Here is an 18,201-nt window from a genome sequence, read left to right on the forward strand (position 1 = left end):
GGCTCTACTGCATGTCTCCTGCAGAAAGAGCCTCTGTTCTGTCTGTATCATGTCAGTCGATCGCAACATTACTTAAAATTTAAACAAACAACAACTGACAAAAGACGACTGAGACTGAACACAAACGCCCCCAAAAACAAAATCAGATTCTGCAGATTACAAACTACAAGTCATGAAATCTGCAGCTGAAAACGAGAATCGAGCAGCAGAAAGAAAGTTTGGAGTGAGAGAGAAACTTGTGACACCGAGAGAAACTTTCCTGACGTCACTGGATGGATGGACAAAGTCTGGACTTCAGTGACACCGAAACCATCCTGTCGTGATTCAGAAAGTCCCGAATAATTCTACGCAGAAGAGGAATCGACTGGAATCTGTTTACCTCCGGAGGTCGAGGCCGAGTTGAGAGCGATTCAGAAGTGACACCGAGGATGAAGAACTGAATGGATTTAGTGATTTGGAGTGAGATGGAGAGTTTGTTGTTCTCTCTTCTATTGTTTTTACTAGAACTTGACTGAAAACAGGAAATGTCGGCTCCTGGTCTCTGATTTTATATTAAAAAAAGTGCGACTTATATATGTTTTTTTCTTCTTCATTATGCATTTTTTGTCTGGTGCGACTTATACTCCGAAAAATACGGTACATAAAGTGACATTTTTTTATCAAAAATTTTAAAAACTCATCAGGTAAATTCTCTCATTGTGCATTTTAAAGAAGCATTATGTAACTTTTCGAGTAAAGGATCCTCTACTTGTACTTATTGTTTTGCCTGTAATATTCCATAGTGGTGCATTAAACTAATCAGTTTCCAAGGAAATACACACGTGTCAGATCTGTGGAAAGGCGAGCCCAATCACAGAACGAATGCCTGTTTTTTCACGGTCGTCTCGATAGAAGACAAACGAAAAGCCATACTGTGGAACATTACAAGCAAAGGAACACCATCTCAGTTTGCAGAGCAGCGTTAAACTTCTAGATCTCCATGGAGACGAGAATGGGACAGGTCAGATCTATGGAAAGGCAAGCCCAATCACAGCAAGAATGCACGATTTTCGACGTTTTTGAGCTATAAAAATACTTGTTATGACATTACAGGCAAAAAAAATCCCATCTGAGTTTACCAGGGAATGTTCCACAGAGAAGCATTCAATTTATCTGCATAGAGATGAGAATTTGACAGGTCAGATCTGTGGAAAAGCAAGCCCAGTCACAGTAAGAATGCGCGATTTTTTATGTTTTTGAGCTATAAAAACAATTGTTATGGCATTATAGGGAACAAAAAAAAGAAAAAATCCCATCTGAGTTTACCAGGGAATGTTCCACAGAGCAGCATTAAACTTATCTGCATAGAGACGAGAATTGGACAGGTCAGATCTGTGGAAAGGCAAGCCCAATCACAGTAAGAATGCAGTTTTTTTTTTTTGGAATGAAATAAACGCGAAATAAAAGTTAAGAGTTAAGAAATAAATGAGACAAGTTTAAGCCTCATGACGCTACAGGCAAAGTGATAACATCTCCATGGAGACGCCAGAAAAGTTACATAATGCACCTTTAATGGTATAGACCCAATATTGAAAATTAAACCAAAACTACTCCGCGAAAAAGTCATTCTCCTGGGCGGTTTTCGCTGACGCAGACCCGTCTTTCGCAGCGCGGGGCCCTCAGATGCTCCGGTGTGCTGTGAGGTACTTGAGGGCCGCCGAGCCGTACTTCCGGGACAGGTCCTGGTGGAACTCGTCCTTCAGCGTGGAGAGGCAGTGTCTGTACCCGGGACTGGACCTGAACTTGGAGATGTCGAAGCTCGGGGCGTGGGGCATGTGGATCATAAAAGCGTTGGGCAGCACCATCATCTCGTACTCCTGCGAAAAGAGACACGACAGAGAGAAAAACTGAGTCAAAATGTTAAAGGACACGTGTTATTCGGCTTTAACTCTTCCAAATCTGAGGACATTTCTAGTACATTTGTCCTCGCCTGGATTTTTTTCTTCATTTTGCATTTAAAACTCCCCCTTTTAACCTCTAATGAAGTGTTATACATCATTTTTTTCAGTACAACCTGTTATTTCACAATCTGCTGCTGTAATAAAAGTTATAGGACCAGAAATACAAATAAAAAAGAAAAAACGAAAAATAAAATTCACACTCTTTCATACAAAACACACAGCAAACATGTATAAACAACTTTTTGGGCATAAAAAAAATGTTTAATTTAGAGCCTCAGCTACAAAACTGCAAAATATCAGGTCTGTAAATAAACTAAAAATATCCTTATTGCCTCAAAACAAAACAAAAAAGTGCAATGGCCTCATGACTTTCCTGGTGTCAGTCGTGGAAACAGCTGGTGTCAGGTCCAGGGCACTGAGACACATCACTTCTGCATTTCCATGGGGTTTATTACATTTGGATTTGGGCATCTGAATTGAAATAAACTGTTCAAATAAAAACACCAAGAGACAATTCACTCCTATAACTACTAGTCTCGCACTATTATGCAGCCAAAGATATGTCATTTTCCATTTATTTGAGAAATAACTTCACTTAGAGCGACTTTTTTCAATTGTTACAAACACAGACGCTCAGAGCATCGACTATTTTGACTCACTACACTCTTTGGCAAAGTTTGGGCCGAACAAAATGGACGGAGCGCATGAGTTTGACAGAAAACAAAATTCCTATTGGACACTAGTTTTCCCTACGTCATCACACAGCATGGCGTAGGATAATGCCGGAAATATGCTCGGAAAGCCGCAAAGGACTAGCCAGGCTGGTGCCACCTAGTGCCTCTGCTCAGTTTCATTTCTCTCCAGTAACTAGGCCAAGAATCAAAATACACTAGACGATTTGCAAGAACCCCGGAAGTGCGTGAGTTCAGGCACCAGCCAATCAGCGAAGAGTCAGACATTCTGTGTTGGCAACGATTCCAGAGATCGAGGATTTAAAGCCGAAACAAAGAGAATGTTTGGTGAATTTTATCAATGGGAAAGACTGTCCTTCTTCCTACGGGATTTGGGAAAAGCTGAATTTACCAGTTATCCCCGACCAAACAGCATCGATTGGTTAAATGATAAAAAGTACCTGCCTACTGTCGAGCGAACGAATCCTAATGCTGTGAGGTCAGACGGTTTGTACGAAGTGAAATGACATAAAACCGGCTGATGAATCAGTCTAGCAATGGGCAGCTTTTTAAGAAAAAAAAAAAAAGAAAGTTTCTATCTTTTATGCTTGGAAAGTTATGTGTGGTCTGGAAGCGTTAAAGGTCCTGACACAAAACTGACTCTCGTGAGCTTTAAGTCATGTTAGAATGTTAGAACAAAAACAGACCTGGAGTTGTGTTTTTTTTTCATTCACATGTTTGCGTAACACTTTATTATTAGTCTGTCTACATCTCCAAAGCTCATCGTAAATGGGCAAATTTTTATACAGCACTTTTCCATCTTCAAATACTTTACATCAAGGAACCACTCACCCATTCACACACACATTCACACACCAGTGTACACAGACACTGGTGGCAGGTCCATTTTTTGGTAGATGGTAAATGAACACTGTGTAAAGTCCTACAATTCAACCTCACAGCACCAAGAATTCATGTGAAATTATATTTTATCCGTATTGTGCCTTTAAGTGCAACGAACAATAAGACTTCACTGAAAATAAATGAAAAATAAACACATAAATGCATACATACATACGTAAAACGGCAAATGAGAATACGTCGGACAATTCATGACAGAATTATGGCCAAAAAAACGATTCTGCCCGAAAGTTAACGGGGTCATCTGGGAGTCATTGTCCATCTTTCCTGAAAATTTCATACAAATCTGATCAGTAGTTTTCGCGTAATATTGCTGAGAGACAGGAGCTAAAGTAGGCGGGGTCAAATGTTGAGCCACTCCTCGATCTACGGCTTCAGCTCGAGGTTACGCTGATTTACGGACAAAAAAATCTAAACAACATCACCAGGCTACATGTAGAGCGGGTTGATATGAACATTTTCAGACAAAAATGATGAGGCTCACTGCAGCAGTTACAGAGAGAGGAGTGATGGTTTTTCAATACAAACTGAACTGGAGACAGATTTGATGGAGACAGAAGCGCACCCATGCTCACTTCCTGTTTTAGCTATGTCCATTTATATGTACAGTCTGTAGTTGAACCCAAAACTTTCTTTCTGTGAGGCGAGACAAGAACCAAAGAGCCACAGCGATGAATCTGAACACCAACTCTATTTTCCCCTCGTTTTATTCTCTCTTTTTATTCTGCGCCGCGGTTCTTCTCTCCGTTTGACAGTCTCGCCTCTTCGCCATAATGTGATCTGATTGGTGGGGCCGTATTTCCTTTTACGGGCGTGTTCCTCTCGCGCAGATGGCAGGCGGAGGTGTCATCTCAGGTCCTGGAGCAGCTCTCGTCTTTGTAAAGTCGTGAACACACACGCTCAGTCTGGAGTCATTTAGAGGTCTTACATTACGCTAAACTTACTCTTGTGGGCTTTAATAAACGTTATAATGCTGCTTCTGAACGTCTGAATGTCTGGTGATGTAATCTGAAAGCATGTGACAGGTCAGATCTGTGGAGAGGCATGCCCACCATAGATTATATATATAGATGACCAACTGAAGCGATGTGCTTTTACAATACTAATACAAAGATGTTATGAAATAAAACCATGTCCTGTCTCCCTGATTTTCAGTGTTTGTGACTGACAAGTGGATTAACCAATCAGAGAAAGCCCTGGTCTGTTTGGCTACGTTCACACTGCAGGACTTAACGCTCAATTCCGATTTTTTGTGAAATCCGATGTTTTTGCGAGTTCGTTCACATTTCCATTTAAATGTGACTTGTATGTGACTCCAGTGTGAAAGTTAAACGGCCCAAAAGTGTCCCACATGTGACACTGGAGACACGACGACGTCAACCGCAGCGAGCGTCTCTGTGTTTACAGAAGTTGTCCAAACATGGACGCAGCATCGAGCACCTGGAGATTTTAAAGTTCCTCTCGTACCGGAACCAGAACATGAACAACTTACTTGTTTTAAGGAGGAGATTGAGAAGGAGAAGGACGAGGTTTTTGGTCGTGGTGTTTTGTGGTTCAGTCCGTTGAAAGGAACGTGTGGATGTGGAGACGGAGCCAAGAGTGGTGAGTGGTGATGTGCTTCACTTCAGTGACACTGAGTTCATTAACAATTTTCACCTGCTTCAGTGCAGAATAGTGACGTTTGTGTCTTGTTGATAACGTGTAGGTGGATGAATGCACTTTGGCCGTTCAGACTGAAGTCACATGTCAAAAGATCAGATATGTATCAGTTTCAGGAGCACATATCCAAGTGTCCTGGGTCACATTTGAAAACATCAGATCTGTGTCATTCAGACTGACATTAAAAGATCAGATACAGGAACATAGGGGCCAAAAATTTGGACTGATTTGGACCAAACGGATTTGGGTCACTTCAGGCTGCAGACTGAACGTAGCCTTAGAGTCAAAACAAACAAACTTTGTCTTAAGAGTAAGACAAAGAACTTCAGCTGAATCCAAGATGGCGTAATAATTTTCTCTTCTGCATTTACTTCATCGATAAGGGCGAACTCCTCCCACCCGTGTAGGTTACAGACTCAAGCCCCGCCCATTCAAGTCAATGGGCCGAGGTCAATGGTCCATGACTCCAGACTAGCAGTTAGCCCAGCAAGGTTCCTCTGGTGGCTCTGGGCCGATTGAGCATGAGCACTAGTCTCTTTTCTCATGTGGGCACACGCCATTGCACACAAGCGCACACACGGAGCACGGTCTCATGTATCATATGATCGCTTTGACCAATCAGAGCGAGAGGAGCAGAGCCGGAGCAAGAAGGAGGCTTACTTAGCAACAAAACGCACTAGTTGTCAATTAAACCTGTTCCTAATGTTAGAGGGAGCGACCTCGGGGAATGAAGGCGTCTGATTGGTCCGTTAGTTATGTTCAGATCTTGATTTAGGAACAAAATAGTGAAATGAAAAATTCAGGATCATGTGACGTGAACATTTAAGACCAAAATGTCGAGGCTCACAGCAGCGGATACAGAGAGAGGAGCCACAAGATCCTAATGTAAGTCACTGGAGCCAGAGTCAGAAGAAGCAGGAAGAGCCTCCTGGAGCACTTCCTGTTAGGAACACAGTGACTAGAGGCATTAGTTCTGTCCATTTACACATACTGTCTATGGTTCAGGCTCACAGCGGGGCGAGGACAGTTCTTAAGTCGTGTTCACACCAAACGTGAATGGTGCGAACAGTTTACATGTTAACCCGATGTAAAGGTGCGTTAAAAAGTTCTGCGGTGCGAATAATGCGAGTTGGGCGGCGTGATTTGCATTTTTTGAGAGGCGCAAACAGGCGAAATGAGCGGCGTGAATTTGCGAGGCTCTGGGTCGAAGCACGGAACTCTGTCTGGTCCCGGTCTTAGTCCCGGTCTCAGTCCTGGTCTGGTCTGGGTCTGGTCCAGGTCTTAGTCCCGGTCTCAGTCCCAATCTCGGTGCCGGTCTGGTCCCGGTCTGGTCAGTCCAAATCTGCCATTTTTCCAAATGAAAACAGATGAATGAAAACAGATGCAGAGGACACGTCACAGCCGCAGTTGATCCTTCTGAAGTGAATAGAGCGAATTTACTCGCGTGACCAAATTCCCAAACTCGAACGACCTGGACGCGCCAATGATGCGAATGACTCAAATAAGTCAAGCAGCAAACCAGGGGCGTTTGACGAGATTTATTCGCGCCATTTGAGTTTGGTCTGAACAGGGCTTTACAAAGCTAAATTTTAGGGAGGATTTAAACATTTTTTTAAAGTTTATGTTGTGAAAATAGAAAAGAATCCTACAAAATCTGACATTTGTGAAAGCCGGATGCCCTGCCAGAACACAGGCGGTTTAAATTCACAAAAAAATGCATCGCGCTCTGTGGGAGAACTCTTTCTGGGCCCAAACTCCCGGGAGCTGCAGTACCTGGAGCGGCCACTAGTCGGTCTGGAGACTTGACTTATCCAGTTTTCAGCTCCAGTCAAATGAAGCTCATTGCGGCTGCTGTCATAGGAGCGAATTTGGAGCCATTTCCGTAATTTAAGACCAAAATCATGAGTCTCAAAGCTGCAGTTACAGATAGAGCGGCGACAATACTCAAGTAAAGTCAATTGGAGCCAGAGTCGATGGAACCGGAAGCGCGCCCATGCTCACTTCTTGTTTGGAACGTAGCGGAAACAACACAGAATCAACAATAAAAGCACCAAACTCGTATTTATCTCAGGTAAAAGAAGTTATGGGAAATACTCAGAGGAGTCTTCTGCATTGTTTGACGCTTTTTCTGGTCCGGCGTTTGAAAAGAGAGTAGAAAGATCCGTGTAAGTCTATCATTATATGTGTTTGTTATCTCCGGGGACGTCTCGAGCTTTTCTTAAAATGGGACAGTTTACCTCCTCGGCATCAAAACAGACAGTACTTTTCTACTTTTATGTTGTTTAGTAGATGAAAAATATAGGCACAATGTAGATGATTGACAGGTCTGCAGTGCACGCAAATAAACAGAAACACAAAACTGGACTTACAAAGAGAATTATGTTGAGAAAACCAACAAACAATCTGGACAGAGAAACGGAAACAGTTTAGTGGAGCTTGGGAAAACTTAGGCTGTGTCCAAATGTCTGCACTATTCTCTACTCAGGGCTGTTTAGAGGTTTTGTTTTGTTTTTCAGGGGCATCCGAATGTCCAGTTGGTGAAAAAGTAAAGCACTCAAAATATTCCAGTAGTGATATAGACCAGTGGGCCCCAACCTTTTCTGCCCTACGGACCGGTTTTAGGTCTGGAAATATTTCGCGGACCGGGAGCATACGGGAGAAGACGACATCAACATACTGTAGCATGTTTTAGACCTGATTTTTGACTTGGTTTTAGTCCTGGTTTAGACCTGGTTAAATCTTGTTTTAGTCCTGGTTTTAGTTCTGGTTTAGTCCTGGTTTTATTTCTGGTTTAGTCCTGGTTTTATTTCTGGTTTCGTCCTGGTTTTAGACCTGGTTAAATCTTGTTTTGTCCTGGTTTTAGTCCTACTTTAGTCAGGGTTTAGACCTGATTTTAGTCCTGATTTTAGTCCTGGTTTTAGTCCTGGTTTTAGTCCTGGTTTAGACCTGGTTAAATCGTGTTTGTCGTGGTTTTATTCCTAGTTTTAGGCCTGGTTTTAGTCCTGGTTTTAGTCCTGGTTTTAGTCCTGGTTTTAGTCCTGGTTTAGACCTGGTTTAGACCTGGTTAAATATTGTTTTAGTCCTGGTTTTAGTTCTGGTTTAGTCCTGGTTTTAGTCCTGGTTTAGACCTGGTTAAGACCTGTTTAATATCTGGTTTAGACCTGGTTTAGACATGGTTAAATCTCATTTTAGTCCTGGTTTAGACCTGGTTAAATCTTGTTTTAGTCTTGGTTTTAGTTCCTGGTTTTAGTCTTGGTTTAGTCCTGGTTTAGTCCTGGTTTAGTCCTGGTTTTAGTCCTGGTTTTAGTCCTGGTTTAGACCTGGTTAAAGCTTGTTTTAGTCTTGGTTTTAGTCCTGGTTTTAGTCCTGGTTTAGTCCTGGTTTAGTCCTGGTTTAGTCCTGGTTTTAGTCCTGGTTTTAGTCCTGGTTTAGGCCAGGTTTTGATGCGTGGGAAGCACGGGAGGAGGCGCAGTCCACAGGTTGAACACGAGAAGATTAAGTCCAAGTGAGGCACAGGAGGAGGCGTGGTCCAAGCGCCCGGTACCTAACGACCCGCTAATGACATAGTGTAGATTCAGTTCTGGTTTAGTCCTGGACTTTTGGGCTGACCCCAGTTTCTCACGGGCACCGGCAGGTAACAGATTTAACTTGTGGTGCGGCGGGTCTGGCTCTTCCACCGATCACAGGCTCCTGAAAATGTGCTCTTTAAATCCATTTTGTATTTTTCTTCAGACAATCTTAAAACTTTTCGGGGAAATTTTGTTAATATGTGCGTTGTGTCATGATGATAACGGATGAACATTCTACCGTACTCATGCATGTAGAACACCCCCAGCACGACGTCACTGCAGAAAACCAATAAAGTCTGGTAACGTCCCACACAAAACTGACTCGTGTGCTTTAAGGAGTTATTTTTCAGGTATCGGTATCGGGGAGTACTCAACCCAAATCACCGATCCGATACCACTTTGTATTTTCCACAGTGAGGACCTGTAGCGCGGCTGCTGTTTTGTTTACACCGGTGACTAATGCTCCCGCTAAAGCCCAGAGCAGGTTAAATAGACGCAAGATCATTATATCCGACTCTTAACACTTACTTCTCAAGATCTCATTAATTCTATGGATTTTCTTCAGCGACTTTAGCCTTTTAGTAGATTTCTTTATTGCTCTAGTACTGTAATGAAATTGAGTAGCCTTAGTTTATTTCTTCACACACTGTGGTATCGGACTGGTATCGGCGAACACACTAAGGCCAAGTATCGGTATCGGATCCCCCCTCCTAAAAAATATAATGTTTTTACGTCCTCAAAAACAAACCTGGAGTTGTGTTTTGTTTCATTCACACATGTTTGAGTAACTCTTTATTATGTTTTTGCCGGCGTTTGTCTGTTTGTTTGTTTTGTTTGTTTGTTTGTTTGTTTTTGTCTGTTTGTTTGTTTGTTTGTTTGTTTGTTTGTCTGTTTGTTTGTTTGTTTGTCTGTTAGCAACATAACTCAAAAAGTTATGGACCGATTTTGATGAAATTTTCAGGATTTGTTGGAAATGTGAAAAGGAAGAACTGATTTCATTTTGGGGCTGATCCGGAAGAAATCCTGGATTCTGGATCACTTTGAAATTTTAGTTAACATTGTGGTAAATGGGGCCAAAAATTTTGTTTCTCAATGTCTCGGTTAATTATTGACCAAACCCCATGAAATTTGACCCAGGGATGGACAATGGGATCCTCTTTCATATTCCAAAGGCTGATCCAGATCTGATCCAGAAGACTGATTTTATCGCAATTTATATAAAAAATGGGGGTAGTCCTTGGCGGAGGTCTGCGCTCTCTGACTGCTTTTCTAGTTACTAGTGTGTCTACAGCTCCAAAGTTCAGAATGCTCTGTTTCACCTTGTGATGTCATGAAGAGGTCATTTTCGAGTTAACTGCTGCTTTTACCTTTAGTTCAGTAGAGATTGGTAATTCCAGAGCTGAAACTTTCCAATTCTAGTGAAGGTGTATGGAGTTTAAAAACACAGTGGAGCACTCCCTGTATTATAGTTACTGAAAATGGTATAAATTAAGTAATGTTTAATTATCAGGAATGTAAAAGGGTAAACTAACAAAACACGGAAAATATGTGCAGAAAATAACCTAAACTAAGAGCAAAATAAAACTATTAACATGTAACGAGTTTTGTGCCAAAAATGAGTCTTGTAGAGTTATGCAAAAAATGAGAATAAGGGTGTGTTTAGAACACATGCGGATAAAAACGACAATATGTTTTATCAGAAGTGCCTCTCGTTTAGAGCAAGAGCCAAACTCAAATTCATAGAAGTAAAAATTTTAAAAAATGGGACTAAGTCGTGGGCCAAACTAAATATTTATTTAAAAATTTCAACAGCATCTGCATGTTTTCTCTTCTTTCCAGATATGTAATATTAAACCTTTTCTTATGAAAATAAATATTTAATAATAGTTTTGCTTAAACATTGAATCCAGAACAAGCAAAATATAAAATAATAACAACATTTTAAATAAATAATGTCTCTATACATCAGACACGCTGGAGGAAGTGTCTGGGGTGAGGGAAGTCTGGGAGTCGCTGCTTAGACTGATGGCCCCGGATAAGCGGACGAAAATGGATGGATGGAATATCTCTATAGTTTATCTGTAGCTTTTGAGCTCCTTTTAAATGTTTTTTTTTTTTTTTCACAAGCCAACAGCCAGTCAAAAAGCAGCAACACATTTGCAAAGCATCCTGGGATTCGTAGTATTATATGTGCATATGCCATACTGGTGCGGCAGGCGGTCCAGGTGTAATACATATCTGACATGATCTTGCGGGCCAAATATAATCATATCGTGGGCCAAGTTTAGCCCCCGGCCCTGAGTTTGACATGTTTGGTTTAGACGGTGACGGCGGTTTTGGGGTTTAAAAACGCAAAAATCTGAAACCACCCTCCAGAGTGGAAAAGTTGAATCTGCTCCGCCGTAGTGTTTCCGTCTACACTGCCCAAGACGCAAAACTCTGGTCAGATGTGCTCAGGTCGCGTACGCGTCGTTTCAAATGTTTGTGTTTTTAAACCCCAAAAATGCCGTCACAGTCTAAACGAAAGGCACTTCCCATAAAACATTTTGTCATTCTCGTGTAAACAGGCCCTAAAACACACAAAACAAGTCAGAACTGGAGGTCTGGGCCTGTAACAATCACCACATGACATCACAAGGTGGAGCAGAGTGTTTTTTAGTGTTTGAGAGAAGAACTCATCTTAAATCTGCAGGTTTCTGTGTTAAAAATGTGAGAATGAAACAAAAAAAACACAACTCCAGGTCTGTTTGTGCTGAGAAAACTTCATTATAACATAAATCAGAAAAGAACGCAACATGTGCCCTTTAAAAACTAATGTCATTCTGCTCTATAACCAACAAAATCCAACTCAAAACCTCGTTAATATTCTGAGCCGAATTTGAATTTTGACTGAAAATTCCTCTTGCATAAAATAAAGTTGGGAATATGGTCTTCCTGGCTTAATTAAAACTCCGGCTTCTCCACTCCACAAACCACAGAAAGTTTTCACAGAGGGGAAAAAAAAAAAAAAAACTAAAAAAGAAAAAACACAGACACACACGTTTGGGAATTGAACTTTCTGCTGTAATTCTAGCACGATATTATGTAAATGCGTCGTCATGGTTACCGGAGCCTGACACCAGAACCTCGGAGGAGCAGGTCTACGGCGGCGGCGGCGGCGGCGGCTATTACGCTAACAGGACACACACGGGCGCGTCCGGGTTTGACTGGAGCGAGTCTGTTTTTGTCAGACCCGCAGGACAAAAACACAAAAACACAAAAACACAAACACACACTGCTCCAGGACTCTTAAAGATCCACCGCGGAACATTCACCTGCCTGTTTCCATGGAGATGTCCAGGTTGAGTCCAGGTTGAATACCAGTCTAGTCCCGGTCTAGCACCGGTCTAGTCCCAGTATAGTCCACGTCTAGTCTCAGTCTAGTCTAAACTAGTCCCAGTCTAGTCCCAGTCTTAGTCCCAGTCCCAATCTAGTCCAGGTCACTAGTCCCAGTCTAGTCCCAGTCTAAGTCCAGTCTAGTCTAGTCCCTAGTCTAGTCTAGTCCCAGTCTAGTCCCAGTCTAGTCCCAGTCTAGTCCCAGTCTAGTCCAGGATTTAGTCTAGGCACTATTCCGTCTAGTCCCAGTCTAGTCCCAATCTAGTCCCAGTCTAGTCCCAGTTTAGTCCAGGATTAGTCTAGGCACTAGTCCCAGTCTAGTCCCAGCCTAGTCCCAGCCTAGTCCCAGCCTAGTCCCAGCCTAGCGCCAGTCTAGTCCCGGTCTAGTCCCGGTCTAGTGACAGTCTAGTCTAGGTCTAGTCTCTGTCTAGTCCCAGTCTAGTCCCAGCCTAGTGCCGGTCTAGTCCCAGTCGAATTCCAGTCTAGTCCCAGTTTAGTCTAATACAGGTTTAGACAAGGTTTAGTTCAGGTCTAGCTCCGGTTGAGTCCTGGTCTAATCCCAGTCTAGTTCACATTTAGTTCACACTTTAAACCAGATTTACTCCAGGTTTAGCCCAGGTCCCGGTTTAATTCAGGTCTAGTCCTGGCCTAGTCCCGGTTTAGCTCATCTTCAGTTCTGGTCTAGTCCCGGTCTAGGGCCGGTTTAGGCCAGGTTTAGGCCAGGTTCTGTCCTGGTCTAGTCCTGGTCTAATCCTGGTCTAAACTTGATCTAGCCCCGGTTCAGTCCTGGTCTAATCCTGGTCTAGTCCTGGTTAGTCCTGGTTCTATCCAGGTATAGCCCAGGTCTAGTCCAGGTCTAGTCCCGGTTCAGTCCTGTTTCAGTCCAGGTTTAGTCCAGGTCTGGTCCTGGTCTGGTCCTGGTTAGGTCCAGGTTTAGTCCAGGCCTAGTCCCGGTCAAGCCCTGGTCTAATCCCAGTCTAGTTTACATTTAGTCCACATTTAAACCAAGTTTACTCCATGTTTAGCCCAGGTCCTGGTTTAATTCAGGTCTAGTCCTGGTCTAGTCCCGGTTTAGCCCAGCTTCAGTCTGGTCTAGTCCCGGTCTAGGGCCGGTTTTGTCCAGGTTTAGCCCAGGTTCAGTCCAGGTCTAGTCCTGGTTCTGTCCACGTCTAGCCCAGATCTAGTCCAGGTCTAGTCCAGGTCTAGTCCAGGTCTAGTCCAGGTCTAGCCCAGTCCTAGTTTAGCCCAGTTCTAGTCCCGGTTCAGTCCTGTTTCAGTCCAGGTTCAGTCCAGATCTAGTTTTGGTCCAGTCCAGGTTCAGTCCAGGTCTGGTCCCGGTCTCTGTGAGATGCATTAGTCATGTCGTTGGCGTTAAATTGCCTCTTACTTCATGATTAAGATTTTTCTAATCAGCGGAGGCTCGTTCTGAACACTTGAACTTTCGCTCAATTAACATTTTAAATCTAAACGACGGCAGAAGTGTTTTTACCTCACGCGGATTCAGAACGAGCCGAAGCTTTGGGCCCCGGGGACTCGTTCTGCGGCGATTCTGCAGCTGTTTGTCTCTAATGTCCTGAGTTATGAAGTTAAAACTCGAATTTGACGTGAATCATACTTTAAATAAATCAGGAGCTGCTGCATTCGTACGGCTCAATCTCCCAGTGAATGAAATGTGAATTATTAAAGCGCGTTTCCGAGTAAAGACGCACACCGGAGCTTTCAGATGTCAGATCGTGTCAAGGCTGTAAACTATAAAATGCTGAAGCAAAAATGGAAATGAAATCATCCTTTTTACCTTCAGAATCTCGGGGAATTTTCCACACAAAGACTCGATCACTGTCAAAGCGACGGACATTTATTGATCAGATTAACATCACTCAGCTCCAGATCTCTCAGAAACGGATCAAATTCAACAATTCTGCGTTTTCAGTTTTTAAAATATGTAAAAAAAAAAAAAAAAAGTATTTCATATGTGGGGCTGTTGTGGTAATTGCGATATGTATGAAATAGTGAACAATTATTTTGGCATCCAGGTCTAGCCCAGGTCGAGTCCAGGTCAAGTCCAGATCCAGTTTAGGTCCAGTTCAGGTCCAGTTCAGTAAAGTCCAGATCCACTCCAGGTCAAGACTAGATCCAGTTCAGTTCGAGTCCAGGTCGAGTTCACATTCAGTCCAGATCCAGGCCAGGTCTAGTCCAGGTCAAGTCCAGATCCAGTTCAGGTCCAGTCCAGATCCAGTCCAGGTCGAGTGCAGGTCGAGACCAGATCCAGTTCACAATGAGACCAGGTCGAATCCAGGTCGAGTCCAAGTAGAGTCCAAGTCGAGTCCAGGTTGAGTCCAGGAAACTGTTTCTCTTTTGTACCTGTGTAGTCCAGATCCAGTCCAGGACTAGTCCAGGTTCGGTTTAGGTTCAGTCCAGATCCAGTCCAGGTCTAGTCCAGGTCTAGCCCTGGAAACCATTTCTCTTTTGTACCTGTGTGGTCCAGGTCAAGTCCAGGTCGAGTCGAGTCCAGGTCGAGTCCAGGTCCAATCCAAGTTCAGTCCAGATCCAATCCAGGTCTAATTCAGGTCTAGTCTGGGTTCAGTCCAGGTCCAGGTAACTACATCTCTTTTGTCCCTCACAACCAGTCCCAGTTTGGTCCTGGTTTAGGCCTGTTTTAATTAATTAATTAATTAATTCTTGCATTTATACAGTGTCTTTCAAGACACCCAAAAGTTTTACAGATCATTGTTCATTCACTCCACACTCAGTGAGGGTAAACAACTATTGTAGCCACAGCTGCCCTGGGGCAGACTGATGGAAGCGAGGCTGCCAATCTGCCCCTCTGAACATCACCATCACTCACACACTCCACTTTCATACTAGGCAATGGGAGTGAAGTGTCTTGCCTAAGGACACAACAACAGTTTTTTTGACTGGCGCCTCCTGAGGCTCCTGATTTTCCCAGTGTCTCCATCCAAGTCCTGACCAGGTCCAGACCTCTGAGATCTGATGGGACCGGGTTTTGACCAGCTGGTATGGCAACAAAGTCCTGTTTAGCCCTGTTGTAAGTTTAGTTCTGGTCCACTCCGTCCAGTCCAGTCCAAGTCCAGTCCAGTCCAGTCCAGGTCCAGTCCAGGTCCAGTCCAGGTCCAGTCCGGTCTTGAGTACCTGTGCGTCCAGCTCCATGATGTGGGAGACCTTGTTCCAGCCGAATCCGACGAAGCGCTGGTCGTACTCGGGACAGTCCCTCCTCACGACCACGTACGGCTCAAAGTCCGCCTCCCACTCCACGCGGTACGGCGTCGTCGCTGTCCGCCACTTTGCGTAGTTTGTGGGAGCGTGACCCTTGGGCCACACGTGATACCTAAAGAAAGAAAGAAAGAAAGAGAGAGAAAGAAAGAGAGAAAGAAAGAGAGAAAGAGAGAGAGAAAGAGGAGGTGTGTCAGTTTATTATTGTTTAAATGTTTACGTTATTTCCTGATCTATGTTATAATGTTGTGTCCTCCTCAAAAACAAACCTGGACTTGTGTTTGTTTCATTCACATGTTTGAGTAAAACTTTATTATGAGTCTGTCTACATCTCCAAAACTCAAAATGCTCTGGTCCACCTTGTGATGTCATGAAGTTTTCAAGTTAACAGCTCTTTTTACTACTGTCACAGTACTCGAGTATTTGAGACTGGTCTTGGTCTCGAGACCGTTTTTTTTTTTTTTACAGTTTTGGTCTTGTCTCGGACTCGACCATGTTTAGACTCGGTCTTGCCTCGATCTTGAAGGGGCTTGGACTCGATGATCTTTAAAGTGTTTGGACTCACTCTTGTCTCGGTCTTTAAGGCGTTTGAACTCGATCTTTAGGGCACTTGGACTCGGTCTTGTCTCGGTCTTGAAGGAGCTTGGACTCGGTCTTGTCTTGAACTCGGTCCCCAAGGTGTCCGGGTTTTCACAAATAGAAATATGGTCACCCTAACCTTACATTTATTCAATCACAGGAGGTTCTACAACTCAAAAATACCTCGAAAAACAACATTCTGAGCACAGTCTGGTGTCTGTCTCCATGAAGATAGAAAGGTTTAATGCCACACTGTGAAACATTCCAGCGACACAATCCACTTTTAAACGTGTGTGAACGAAAACAAAGCCCAACCGCAGCTCCGTTTGCGACGAGGAAACCGCATTATAACGCTCTACAGATCAGAAAACCTCGTGTGATCCGGGCCGTTAAAAGTGCACGGCGGCTCACACAAAGTTTGCTGGAGCGAGTAACAGGCTCCAGGCTCCGTGAGTAAAGTCGATCTAATTACACTGGTGGAGCTCGAGGTGTTTTCTCGGTTTGTAAAAGTAAATGAAAAAGAAATAGAGAATGTGGAACCGTTCACGACCGAGCGCTGACAGAGACGGATCGCGGACGCGGGGAGAGAGGAGAGGCTCCCGCCGCACCGAGACTCCAAAACAGACGAGGGACAGAGAGAAAACGGCGCAGAAGAGGCAGAGTGAATGTAAAGGTACTTCACATCCACAGGGAACACTGACGACAACTGGAGGCACTGCTCTGTCTGAAACGCCACAAAACAGACCCACAGACGCTCGGACTGACCACAGCCTCCGGAAAATGTGCTCTTTCTAAACCAGGTCTAAACCAGGACTAAACCAGGACTAAACCAGTTCTAAACCAAGTCTAAACCAGGTCTAAACCAGGACTAAACCAGGACTAAAACAAGTCTAAAACAGGTCTAAACCAGGTCTAAACCAGGACTAAAGCAGGACTAAACCACGACTAAACCACGTCTAAACCAGGTCTAAACCAGGACTAAACCACGTCTAAACCAGGTCTGAACCAGGACTAAACCAGGTCTAAACAAGGACAAAACCAGGTCTAAACCAGGACTAAACCAGGACTAAACCAGGACTAATCTTGGACTTGTGATCCAGAGGTGCGTGACAAAATTTCCAAACCTAAAATACCTCTCCACAGACCTGACCCATAACCTGGTCTGGTCCCAAAAGGTTTAATGCCATACTGTGAAACATTTCAGACAAAGCAACAACATTAAACCAACATTATCCACTTTCTGAATTACAATAAACATTACGATATAAAAGCCCATTTGGTCCCGGAGTCGCCGCTCTCGTTCGTGCGCTTGTTTTCATACACATAATGCGCTCGTTTGTCCTCGTCCACAACCTGAGCGACGCCATTTTGAAAATTATTTGTGCTTTTTGCCAAGTGAGCCGCTATTACTGGTAATGTTTTCAAGATGACAGAACACCGATGCTCTTACAACTTTAATCTGAAAATGGAACGAGGAGGAAGCACCGTTTGAATCTTAAACACTTTCACACGAGCACAGATGGTATAAATTAAACCGCGTTCTCCTGGAATGTGGAGCCGGGTTCAGATTCACGCCAGGGTTATTTATGGCTTTGTTTGGTGCATTATGGGTAATATGGGGAGTGGTTTGGAGGTAATGTATCGCTCGGGGGAAATTGTAAACCAGAGGCCGGACCGAGGCGTTAACCCCGAGTCGAAGAGGCGGAAATACAGAGACCAGGGTGACTTAGGTTCAGGTGTCAGAGAAAAGGTGCTCCATCTGTAATGTCGGAGTTAAATATTGTGGTATATATTCTTATATTATTATATTTTTGTTCTAATATCAGCTCCAGATCATTCGAAAGGTTCATTTCTATCCTGTGAGGCTACGTTTACCGTATTTTCCGGGATATTAGGTGCGCTCTTAAGCCTCCAACCCCCTCAAAACATGACTGTGCCCCACAATCCAGAGCGCCCTATACACGAATCCACTCGTGTGTCCCTGCACGACTTCAGTAAACTACAGAGCACAAACACATACGGAGCAGACAGCGACCGCACGGCGAAAAACACCCGCAGCCACACTCATCACTCCACGCCGACGAGGAACGGAACGGAGGAACGAACCGAAAAAAGGGAGTGCAACGTGCCACTTGTAGACACGACTGAACAACTGAGTCACTGCGAACACGCCGACAATCTGTTGGTCCCAGACAGCACCCTCCCTACACGCCACAACTGAACAAAGCCCAGAGTCACCGTGAACGAACAAACAAA

At 43.8% G+C, this 18,201-nt stretch overlaps 1 protein-coding gene across 1 annotated transcript in view; it reads right to left on the reverse strand.

The window, feature by feature from the left end:
- Window positions 1–863: 863 nt before the first annotated feature.
- The window catches only part of large2 (LARGE xylosyl- and glucuronyltransferase 2), a 303,419-nt gene continuing 286,081 nt past the window's right edge, over window positions 864–18,201 (reverse strand). The window contains exons 16-17 of the mRNA XM_055154616.1: window positions 15,286–15,481; window positions 864–1,856 (exon numbers count right to left, since the gene is read on the reverse strand). Of these exons, the coding sequence (XP_055010591.1) occupies window positions 1,659–1,856; window positions 15,286–15,481 (394 nt within the window). The 3' untranslated portion in view covers window positions 864–1,658. The remainder of the gene's footprint in view (window positions 1,857–15,285; window positions 15,482–18,201) is intronic.

The sequence above is a fragment of the Boleophthalmus pectinirostris genome, unplaced genomic scaffold, assembly GCF_026225935.1.
Source record: "Boleophthalmus pectinirostris isolate CB_2022bp ecotype Guang Dong unplaced genomic scaffold, ASM2622593v1 HiC_scaffold_19, whole genome shotgun sequence".
In the NCBI taxonomy this organism is placed as follows: Eukaryota; Metazoa; Chordata; class Actinopteri; order Gobiiformes; family Gobiidae; genus Boleophthalmus; species Boleophthalmus pectinirostris.